This window comes from Sceloporus undulatus, chromosome 1 (assembly GCF_019175285.1).
Source record: "Sceloporus undulatus isolate JIND9_A2432 ecotype Alabama chromosome 1, SceUnd_v1.1, whole genome shotgun sequence".
In the NCBI taxonomy this organism is placed as follows: Eukaryota; Metazoa; Chordata; class Lepidosauria; order Squamata; family Phrynosomatidae; genus Sceloporus; species Sceloporus undulatus.
This window is the reverse complement of record NC_056522.1, coordinates 6,866,735-6,879,138: the sequence shown is the minus strand read 5'-3', so window position 1 is coordinate 6,879,138 and position 12,404 is coordinate 6,866,735. Positions and strand designations below refer to the sequence as shown.

Below are 12,404 nucleotides of genomic sequence, written 5' to 3'. Positions count from 1 at the left end.
CTGGCATATCAACCGAAGCTGATAGCAGGTGCTCCGGACCGTCGCATCCACCTGAGATGTAAGGTGGAGCGACGAATCTAGGAGCACCCCCAAGGTGAACAGAGTCCTTCAAGGGGAGCGTGAACCCGTTCAGGACAGGTGGACAAACCTCCAACCGGACCGGGGGAACCTATCACGAGCACTTCCGTTTTCTCTGGATTCAGTCTGAGTCTGTTTTCCCTCATCAGCCCTTACCGAGTCTAGGCAGGCATCAAGAGGAGAGATGCCATCCCTGGTCATGCATCAGTTGGAGACACAGAGAAATAATTTGGGTGTCATCAGCGTACTGATAACACCACGCCCTGTGTCTCCAGATAATCTCTCCCAGCGGTTTCATGTAAATGTTGAAAAGCATGGGAGACAGAATGGCTCCTTGAGGGACCCCAGATATAAGGGCCCTCTATTGGAGCACACGTCTCCCAGCTGCACCATCTGGAACCTCCCAGAGAGGTAGGATCGGAACCATTGGAGCGCAGTGCCCCCGATTCCACCTCTGCTAGGCGCTCCAGAAGGATACCATGGTCTATGGTATCAAAAGCCGCTGAGATGTCCAAGAGCACCAACAGGGACACGCTACCCCGTTCAATGCCCAGACGGAGATCATCGACAAGGCGACCATGGCAGTCTCAACTCCGTAGCCTACCCGGAACCCGTTTTGAAATGGGTCCAGATAATCCATATCATCCAAGATCGATTGAAGCTGGATTGCAACTGCCCCCGATCACTTTCCCAAGAAAGGCAATAGCGAGACAGGCCGATAATTATTATGCATCAGGGGGTCTAAGGAGGGCTTTTTTTTATCAGCGATTTTACAACGGCCAATTTTAAGCTGGTGGGAAATTGCCATCCCGAAGATGTATTAATATGTGCAACAGAGTTGTTACAACCGCACCCCCCTGAGCCACTAGCCACGAGGGACAGGGATCGAGAGACCAAGTTGTCTTCCAACACTTCTAGAGATCTTGTCCACATCCAGTACTTACTGACTCAAAGTGATCCAGTACAATTGAGTCCACGGAAGCTCTGGAGACCTCTACTTCGGGGGGGGGGGGGGGGGGGGGGGGGGGGGGGGGGGGGGGGGGGGGGGGGGGGGGGGGGGGGGGGGGGGGGGGGGGGGGGGGGGGGGGCTGCGACCCTTCCTGGGCCGGAGGGACCTTGAAACGGTGGTACATGCTCTGGTAACCTCTCGTTTGGATTTCTGTAACGCGCTCTACATGGGGCAACCCTTGTACCATACTCAAAAGCTACAGTTGGTTCAAAATATGGCAGCTAGGTTGGTCACTGGATCTTCCAGGGCCACCTACATAACACCAGTATTAAAAGATCTACATTGGCTGCCTATTCGCTTCCGAGCGCAATACAAGGTGTTGGTTATTACCTATAAAGTCCTAAATGGCTTGGGCCCAGGGTACTTGGAGGACCACCTCTCCCCATATAATCTGCCCTGCACACTCAGATCGGCCGGGAAGCATTTGCTGAGAGTTCCAGACTCGAAATATGCCACAACATCACGTAGGGCCTTTACCAGCTCAGCCCCTCAGCTCTGGAACTCGCTTCCCGGTGAGCTCCGCTCGGCCACCTCCCTTGATCAGTTCAGGAAGGAGTTAAAAACCTTCCTGTTCCAACAAGCCTTCCCCTAACTGTTCCCTTGTTAGCCTCCCCTCTTCCCCCCTCACTGTTACTGTTGTTTACATTCTAAGCTAGCTGGATATTGTTATATTGTGGTTTGCACTGATTGTATTTGATGATTGCTATTTTAATGTATATTTGTTGTGTTTTTATTTTGTAATGGCACTTTCTGTAACCCGCCTTGATCTGAGGAAAGGCGGGCTATAAATAAATATATTATTATTATTATTATTATTATTATTATTATTATTATTATTATTATTCTATTACAAATCTCAGGATTCCATAGGATGGGATCATGAGAGTTAAAGTGGTGTAAAGCTAAATGAATTCTGCAGTGTGGCAGCAGACATCTGTGGCTGCTTTATGTGCTGGATTTAGTGACTTTCAATTTAAGGGCCAGAATACTGCGGGATCAGCCCAGAGTATTCTGGCCAGTTATATTTGAAATATAAGCTGGAAGCAGCCACAGCTGATACTTAATGAGCAAAATGAAATGATATCACCAGGAACCACATGCAGGTCTTCGGTTTTGGCCTGGGTTGCATACACAGTGCAGAAATCATCTGGTTTGACGCTACTTTAACAGCCATGGGTCAATGCTGTGGAATTCTGGGAACTGCAGTTGTTGTGACACCAGATCTTTGCAGGACAAGTTCATACAAATGCCAGCAGTCCTTTAGCCAACCTGATCCAAACCATGTAAAGACTTACACTGGCACTTTTAATTTTGGTGTGGAAACCATGTAACCATCTTGACCATGCAATCCAGAGTCATGATCCTCAAGCATCTTTTCATTTCCCAGAATTTGCAATTTTGCAAGTCCCAAAATTCAATAGCATTGACCCATGACTGTTAAAGTGGTATCAAACCAGATTATTTCTCTAGTGTGGATGCTTTACTCTGGTGCCACAACAAACTGCAATTCTCAGAATTTCATAATATTGACTCACATGACTGTTAAAGTGGTGTAAAACTGGATTATTTCTGCAGTGTGGATGAAGCCCTGGAAACCTCAGGACCTGGGATGAACTGGCAACTCTATGAAGGACATCTCTGTCACAACTTTCCTCCTGGTTTACCTCTTTGCTCAGGCCATCGGCTTGGCTTTTGACACTTTGGTACACCTCCTGCAGCAGATTTTCTCTCTGCGCATGCAAGGTTTCTCGGATGTGCTCCATGTCGGCTTGTTTTTCATCTTCAGCCGCCGACAAGGCAGCCAGCTTCTGCTCATATTTCCAGGCTTCCAGCTCCATGCCTTCTCTCAGAGGTAGAGGACTAGGGGGAGCATGGATGTCCAAATTGCCAAAGGTTTGATGGCGGTCTCTTTCCCGGGTCAGCACAAATTGGTATAACGAATAATGCTTTATGAGCGTGTTGTGGAAGTAATCGTAGATGGCATGCAGGTTCAATGGAGGCAGCTTCACCTGAAAGGTAGAAAGCTTCTCTTGAAGGATTTTGATGGCTTGTGAAGGAGGCAATCCTGTAGTGAGACAGTGGTGAGAGGGGACTATTATTATTATTATTATTATTTAATTTCCCCCATTTAAACTCAAGGTGGCTCACAATTTAAAAGAACAATACAATTCAAAATGTACAAGAAGAAAGCATTATTTTCATTTTTACTATTTGCAACTATTTGCATTATTATTTGCATCATTAAAACAATTTACATTCAGTAAAAGAATAAAATGCAATTTAAAAGATACCCAAAAAATGACCTTAAAACCAGACCTTCCATTCCATTAAAACAATACAGCACCCACTAGTCTGTTTGTTAAAAACTTTCTATTTTAAAAAGACATTTTTAAAATGTTGGAATAACAAAGGTTTAGCTAGTATACAATAATATACAAGTAAAACCCCATAACTTATGATAATACACAGGTGCAGGCCTACAGAAATATGCAGCTATAGGCCCAATGGCCAATGATAATATACACTTATAGGTATAAGGCCTGCAGCTCTGAAAAAGTAACTCATGGTACAGTGGTTTGAGCATTGGACTACAACTCTGGAGCTGATGGTTCAAATTCCCACTTGGCCATGATACCTACTGGGTGACCCCTGGGCAAGTCACACTCTCTCAGCCTCAGAGGATGGCAATGGCAAACTTTCTCTGAACAAATCTTGCTAAGAAGCCCCCATGATAATGTTTGCCTTGGGGTCACCATAAGTCAGAAACAGTTGTGCAGAAGAGGGAATTTGAGCAGGTCGGCACACAACCAGGTAAGAAGCAACACCTGCTGAAAATCTTTTTTACACAGCCATTAAAGATATAGGAGCCCTCTCTAGTTTTCATTGTAGCAACCCTAGTTACAGGGCACACATGTTTTTTTCAATATATATTTGTCATTTTCATGTGCCTTCAAGTTTGTTTCATCACCCATTTCTCACTCATGGAGACCTTAAGGCAAACCACCACTCTCCGAGGGAGTGCATTCCACTGTCGAACAGCCTTTACTGTCAGGAAGTTCCTCCTAATGTTGAGGTGGAATCTCTTTTCCTGGAGCTTGCAATCCATTGTTCTGGGTCCTGTTCTCTGGAGCAGCAGAAAACAAGCTTGCTCCCTCCTCAATATGACATCCCTTCAAATATTTGAACAGGGCTATCATATCACCTCTTAACAGTCTCTTCTCCAGGTTAAACATCCCCAGCTCCCTGAGTCGTTCCTCATAGGACATGGTTTCCTGACCCTTCACCATTTTAGTCACCTTCCTTTGGACACACTCCAGTTTTTCAACATCCTTTTTGAATTGTGGTGCCCAGAACTGGACACAATATAGTCCAACAGTCAAACCACTAAACCACACTATGCACAACTTTACAAAGTAGCTAAAATGTTTCAGTTACACTGCAGAAGAACTAAAGTTACCCCTCATTGAGTCACAGTTTTTAATGTAGTGTTATTGTTACTTGACTATTGGGGGAAATGAATTGATGATGAGAAACTAGCTACTTAGAGTACCTAGCTTCCAAGCTTGGAGAGTTTTGGCTTTTCCTGATGCATCTTTCAGTGTATTCAGTGTTTATTTCCTTCTGTTACTAAAAGCAGTGTCATTGTAAAGAGCAGTCACTCACCAGGTGGTTTTAAAGAGCCTAGATTTCTTCAAAGTGCAATGCAAGAACATACATGATACTAGATGGATGTTTAAAGAAGGAGAGAACATGACAGGGCTTTTGAATGTCAATGCAAAGAAAACAGGTGTTTAAGCCCAACTAAACATTAGGAAGAAAAAACCCATTGATCGGAAGAGCTGTTCAACATTAGAATGGACTACAGGTTGCATCTTCCTTATCCGAAATGCTGGGGACCAGACATGTTTTGGTTCCTATGGCCCAATGATCTGGGATTTGTAGGTTTGTGAGATATAGAGTAGGGGCTCTGGGCCACAACAAACTACAAAGCCCAGGATCCCATAGCCATGGCAGTTAAAGCAGTATCAAACAGTTTTAATTCTGCAGCGTAGATGCAGTCTTATAAGGCTGTCTATGGGCCTGTACAGACAGGCCAAATGCTTTGGGTCACTTTGGAGGTATGGTGTTTAAATGACACACGCATCATAAGAGGACTGGAGCGTGGCTTTGGCATGGCTTCTGGCCTCTTAGGACACATACATCATTGAACAGGCTGGACTCTCTCAGTCTCAGAGGATGGCAATGACAAACCCACCTTTAAAGAAACTTGACAAGAAAACCCCATGATAGGATCACCTTAGGGTCGTCATAAATCAGAAATTACTTGAAGGCACACAACAACAACGATAAATGAACTGAGGGTTGCAACCCTGAATTAAATACCAAGCTCTTTGACAAAACTCAGTTGCAAACCCATCTTCAATATAAGCATGGACATAAATATAGCTTTTTAAAAAAACTTACATCAGTGAAGATGGTCTCCAGAGCATCACTATCTCCCACCTTTCTCTGACCCAAATCAAGGTCTGTATATCTCTCCTCTTCCAAAAAAGCAATAGCAAACAAAGAACTCCAGCATTCCTAAGGGAGCCTGTTTTCAAACCAAGGAGGTGGTTGCAACATCTGGAGGGCGCCCCATTGATTTCCCTGAGGCTGGTAGGAAAGGATCTCAGGAAGGTTTGTAAATCAGTCCATTCATCATGAGTTGAACTTAGCCTCCCGTCAGCCTACGTGAGAAAAAGAAGAGACCCACTTCTCTTGCAATATGAGAAGAAAGTGGTGCACTGTTCTTCTTGTTCAGTGGCTGTCCTGAATAGGATTAGGATGAGCAGAAAAGCAGATTAGGTGACAGGCACCATCTGTAACCATGAGGCTAATGCGGTTATGAAGATTATTAGCTTTGCCATGGGAACAGCTGAGGGGCTCCCTTGCTTGCAATGGATCATGTCTCCATGGCCTCAAAAGGATGGGCTGATATGATAATGGAATCAACAGAACTGGGATTCCCAGAGGCCATCCAGTCCAACCTACCACATCCATAGCACTCCTAGGAAGCGGCCGTACAATCTCTGCTTAAAAGCTTCACTGTTGCTGTTGTTGAATTCAAAGATATAGTCGTGTTAGGTCTGATTCTCATTACCTTTTAAACTGGATCACAAATCGGTGTGAACCAGACAAATGACCCTGGTTCCCACTTGAATTGATTTGCTGAAGTGATCTGGAGAGGGGAGGGCATATACTGGACCCATTTAATCCACATCTTTTTGACACTGATGTTTTCCGCATCTTTTTGGATAAATCAATTCTGCGCAAGTGTGAACCAGATACGGATCAGAATTGATTTAAATTTGCCCTTCCGCTGGCTGGAGCAAGTTCATTTTGAACTGATTCATTTGTGAATGTGAACCACAATTGGGTAATTTTACAAAGGAAAATGCAATTGGGGCAAATGTAATGGGAACCATGTTCTGCTGTCAAATAGATCCATTGATTCAGATTGCAACCCTCTTTTTTTGTAAGTGGGAATGAGGCCCTGGTCTGTAGAATCAGTACATAGAGAGACCTTTGAGATTAACTGAAAGAAAGAAATTGGCAGCATGAGCTTTTATAGATTTCAGTTTACTTCCTCATGCATCTGAGTCTCAAAGGTGCTACAAGATATCTCTGTTGCTGTTGTTGTGTGCTTTCAAGTCATTTCTGACTTACGGAGACCCCAAGACCCTATTACAGGGATTTCTTGGCATGTTTTTTCAGAGGGGATTTGCCACTGCCATCATCTGTGGCTAGGAGAGTGTGACTTGCCCATGGCCTCCCAGTGGGTTTACATGACCCAGTCAGGATTCGAACTCTGGTCTCCAGAGTCCTAGTCCAACGCCCCAACCACTACACCACTCTGGCTCTCACACAAAGGGTTAAAAACATAATCCAGTCTGCACTAAAATGGAAAAATTGAAGGTTAACCTACGTTTGAAGAGTGACTGTTGAAACAAGCTGATATGGTGTAAATTAATAAAATTAATAAAAAAATAATTAATGATTTTTTAAATCATTAAAAAAAGTGGAGAAACAGGAGCTTCCGGTAACATGGCGGAGTGAAAGCTGCAGCTCGCGGTAGCAGGCGAAGAAGCGGCACCACTTGCAGTTAAAAAGTGTAGGAAAATCGTTCCCCCCGATAAAGGGGACTCGGGTGGACCCAGGGGGTCTTCTGGGATCATCAGTTGCCCCCAAGTCCCTTTAATAGAGCCTTGGTGGCCCGGTGAGCGGAGTGAGGATGAGGGTGAACCGCGACTGCAAGGAGGGCTAGAGCAAAGCCCCGCCGATCCGGAATTTTAGGGGGAGAAGAGGAAGGAGAACTAACTAAAAATTTACTGGACATTTAAGATCTTCAACATATATACTTTATCAGAGGTAAAGAAGGATATTTGGGGAATAGAGAAGAAGAACTAAGGTGTGGAGTTTTGAAAAATCAAGGAACAGTGGAGAGATAGACTGTGCGGAGGAAGGCTTGGGAAAAACAAAACAAAACCTACGAGTGGGAGAAAAGAGTGGCGGAGGTCGAAAAAGAAACAGCATTGTAATCAAACAGGCATTAGAGAGACAGTGTGAGGCGGAGAAGAAGCCTAATAAACAAACCCTAAGAGAAAAGGGAAAAAGACGAGAGACAAAAAGAATACTAAAGAAGATAAGTTCAACAATAATAGACAAGGAGGAGAAGCAGACGACTGCGGACAAGGAAGAGAAGCAGACGACGGCGGACCGGGAGGAGAAGCAGACGGTTTGAAGAAAAAGAGGACAGCGGTAGGAAAAGCAGGAAAAGAAAGACTGTTAAATTAGTAAGACTCACCAGTCGGCGTTTATACTGTGTTGGATCGAATTGAAATACGAAAAATTGCTTAACTTAGAAAGATTTAACCTACGATATGGTTGGCACGCCTACATGTGGTTAGAAAAGACAGAATTGAATAAAGAATTTAACAATCATATAATTAGAAGAGCCCTAGGGAAAATTTGGAATATTTATAAAGGAAAAATATATAGACAATTACCAGATTGGGTAACAATTCATTATTATATAGGGGGAAAATAGAAGGTAAAGAGTGGTTGAGATACAAAGATTTAATAAAATTAGATGAAGGAAGATTGGTGATGAAGACAAGGGAGGAATTAGTAAAAGAAGGATACAATATTTCTTGGTACTTATATTATCAATTGCGAGAAAGACATAAATTAGATGTAAGAGAAAAAGGGATTACAAATAGAAGTACAGAATTGGATTTGATAATAAATGATAAGAAAGGTAGGAAAATTTCAAAATTTTATAATTTTGTTTTAAAATTGAATTTGGAACAAGATCAGATAAAGCAATGCATGATTAAATGGGCACAGAATATTGGACAGGGGTAGGCAACCTTTTTGAGCCGGGGGCCGGGTTGCTGTCCCTCAGGCGACTGGGGGGCCGAAGCTGGGGGGTGGAGCTTCGACCCTCCAGGGCAAGGCCACGTGCCAGGGGTGGAGCTTCCACCCTCCAGGGGCGGGGCCGCATGCCGGGGGCGGAGCTTCCACCCTCCGGGGGCCCTCGCTTGCCGGCCCCTGACGGGGCCCCAGGCCCTGCAGAGGCTGGGAAAGAGCCGGCAGGGACACCAGTGCTGGAGGCCTCCCCCTCTTTGCCGCCCCTGACGCCAGAGGCCCGCTGCCGCCGCCGAAGCCCTCTGGAGGACCCCAGGGAAAGGCAACGGGCCTCTGGGAGGCCCACTGCTGCTGAGGAGCCCTCCTGGGAGGGACCCTGCGACAACAACGGGCCTCCCACGGCCCGCTGCCGCATCAAAGCCCTCCTGGAGGGCCCCCAGCGAAGGCAACGGGCCTCCCAGGGGCCCACTGCCACCATTGGAGCCCTCTGGAGGGCCCCAGCGATGGCAACTGGCCTCCCAGAGGCCCGCTGCCCACCATCGGAGCCCTCCTGGAGGGCTCCTGCAACGGCAACTGGCCTCCCAGGGGCCCGCTGCAGCTGTCGGAGCCCGCCTGGAGGGCCCTAGCAACGGCAACGGGCCTCCCAGAGGCCCGCTGCTGCCGTCGGTGCCCTGGGCGCCGCCATTTTGGGGAAAAAATGGTGATGAAATCTCGCACGACCTTCCCAGAGGTCGCGAGAGACTTCACCGCCATTTTCCCCCTGAAATGGCGGCGCCCAGAGCAGAGAAAAGCCGCAACCGTCAGTGGCGGCGGCAGGAGCAGCCAGGGGCCGGCTCAAAGGCCTCTGCGGGCTACATCTGGCCCGTGGGCCGAAGGTTGCCAACCCCTGCTCTGGGAAATAATGAAGCCATGCAGATGAGCAGATGCTCAATGGTGGTTATGGTTGGGGCCCTCGTTCTTTTATAGGAAGCTTACTTAAGAAGAATATAATGTGGATGTTTACAAAATTTGCACGCATACGTCATCATTCAGCTGATGACGTAGAAGTTGTCCTTTATGTAGATGCCTCTCTTTACCTTCTCTTGCCCAAAACAATGCATACCACTCATGTTTTCAGTATCTATTGTTCCTGGCCTTCTCCCTTCTTCTTTTGTGCCTGCTCTGCTCAACTGATTCGGGCAATATGGGTCTGTTAAGTGTGCCCTTTCTTTCTTGCATTACCCATGCAAAGAGAAAGAGATGCATGTGACAACTTTGTAAATTCAGAGCCAAAAGTTGTAAAATCCACTTCCATGTGGCTTTGATTGCTTCTCAAGACCAGATAGTCCATGAGAGAACTAGCCAGTAGGTTTGGGGAGCAATGCATCAAAAGTATTTGGTGGTGGTGGTGGTGGTGGTGGTGATGATGATGATGATGATGATGATGATGATGATGATGATTTTATATCCTGCTTTTCTCCCAATAATGGGTCTCAAGGCAGCTAACCACATTTTAAACAGTACGTAGAGATATTTTGTAGCACCTCTGAGGCTAACTGAAAGAAATTGGCAGCATGAGGTTTTGTAGACTTCAGTCCACTTCCTCAGATGCATTTAGACAAAGTGTTTCCTAAAGTAATAGCAATAGTATTTGCATTTCTATACTGCTTTACAACATGTAAGCCAATTGCCCCCAACAAGCTGGGTACTCATTTTACCATCCAGTGAAAGGATGGAAGGCTGAGTAAATCTTGGAGCCATCAGGATCAAATTCACAACTTTGTGGCTGTGGTACCAGGATTTAACCACTGTGCCACCCACCAGGGATAGAGTCAAGGTGTGGTGGAAGAATTGGAATGTAGTGTGGGAATCAGAAAGGAAAAGTGATGAGCTGGCCAAGAGAGCCCTCACAAAGCATTTCCATACCCACTGGTTTGGCATTTCTATTGCTATTCTCTCGCACAGCTTGCTATATTTGTTTGTCCCTGGATCCTCCACTACATGCATCTGAGGATGTAGACTAAAATCTATGAAAGCTCATGCTACCAGCTTCTTTCTTTCAGTTAGGCCCTGTTCAGACCAGCCTGAAAGGCTAGCCTAGGGGCATATATTTTTTTTTCCTGGTATGATGTATATTTACCTGGGTTCTCTTTCTGCCTTTTGAAGACAGGACCAACATTCATCTTCTTGCAGTCTGCTGGTACCTCCCCTGCTTTCCAGGAGTTCTCAAAGTTTATCAGCAGAGGAACTGAGATTGCGTCTGCAAGTTCCTTTAATATCTTTGGATGCAGTTTATCCAGCTGTATAGATTTGAATTCATTTAGAGTAGGTATAAGTGTTCCTGTACTACCTCTTTACCTGTTCTAGACTGTTGCCCCCACTACTTTCGATACCACTGACCACAGTATCCTTCTGGAACGCCTGAGGGAGTTGAGTATCGGAGGGACTGCACTTCAGTGGTTCTGATCCTACCTCTTGGGTAGATTCCAGATGGTGAAGCTGGGGGACATTTGCTCCTCTAAGAGGGAACTGACATCTGGTGTCCCTCAGGGAGCCATCTTGTCCCCCATGCTATTTAACATTTACATGAAACCGCTGGAAGAGATCATCTGGAGATATGGGGCGCAGTGTTATCAGTACACTGATGATACCCAAATATGTTTCTCTATGTCTCCAACTGATACAGGGACTAAGGATGGCATCTCTCCTCTAAATGCCTGCCTGGAGTCAGTAATTGGCTGGACTAGGAAAAACAAACTCAGACTGAATCCAGAGAAAACGGAAGTACTTGTGATAGGTTCCTTGGGTCTAAGGAAGGAAATTTGCCAACCTGTCCTGGACGAAGTTTGCAGTTTAGGAGTACTTCTGGACTCATCCCTGCAATTGACATCTCAGGTAGGTGTGACAGCCAGATGTGCTTGTTATCAACTTCGGTTGATACGCCAACTGCGACCCTACCTAGACCAAAGGGACCTTGAAACGGTGGTACATGCTCTGGTAACCTCTCATCTAGATTTCTGTAATGCGCTTTACATGGGGCTATCCTTGAACCAAGCTCAGAAGCTTCAGTTAGTACAAAATATGGCAGCCAGATTGGTCACCGGCTCGTCAAGGTTTGACCATATTACACCTATTCTAAAAGATCTTCACTGGCTCCTTATTTGCTTCTGGGCACAGTACAAAGTGTTGGTTATTACCTATAAAACCCTACATGGCTTGGGCCCGAGTTACTTACAGGAATGCATCTCCCCATACAATCCGTGTGAGAACTTATTGGAAATACCAACCTCCAAATATGCTATTACTTCCCAAAGAGCGTTCTCAACAATGGCTCCGAGACTTTGGAACAGCCTTCCTGAGTAGATCCGTCTGATGGCCTTGTTAGAAACATTTAGAAAAGCAGTTAAAATTGAGCTTTTTGGTCGAGCATACCCCCTGATATGATATGAATACTCACCAGATATGAATGATATGCTCTTGTCTATGTATGATCCCTGCCTTGCTAGTGATGCTATTGTTATTGTCTGATGTTGATTTTTATCGTTTTTAGCAGTTTTAATTGGATTTTTAGATACATACCTTGTGATTTTACTTAGGGCTGTTACAGACTGCCAAAATAAAGCTGCTTCGGGTCTCTTTGGAGGTATGCTGTTTAAATGATGTATGGGTCCTAAGAGTCCGGAGGTCGCGCCAAAGCCACACTAAATTCCTAAGCACTGGAGTGCAGCTTTGGTGCAGCTTCCGGATTCTTAGGATGCATGCATCATTTAAATAACATACCTCCAAAGAGACCCGAAGCAGCTTTATTTTGGCAGTCTGTAACAGGCCTTAGTCTGTAACCCCGCTTTGATGTACTGCGAGAGGCGGGGAAACATAAATAAAATTTATTATTATTATTATTATTATTATTATTATTATTATTATTATTATT

The 12,404-nt window shown here is 45.3% G+C and overlaps 1 protein-coding gene across 1 annotated transcript in view; it reads right to left on the bottom strand.

Annotated features, from left to right (window-relative positions):
• Positions 1–2,347: 2,347 nt before the first annotated feature.
• C1H8orf74 (chromosome 1 C8orf74 homolog) overlaps positions 2,348–12,404 on the bottom strand; it is a 601,672-nt gene continuing 591,615 nt past the window's right edge. Inside the window, exons 3-4 of the mRNA XM_042446829.1 lie at positions 2,752–3,152; positions 2,348–2,356 (exon numbers count right to left, since the gene is read on the bottom strand). Of these exons, the coding sequence (XP_042302763.1) occupies positions 2,348–2,356; positions 2,752–3,152 (410 nt within the window). The remainder of the gene's footprint in view (positions 2,357–2,751; positions 3,153–12,404) is intronic.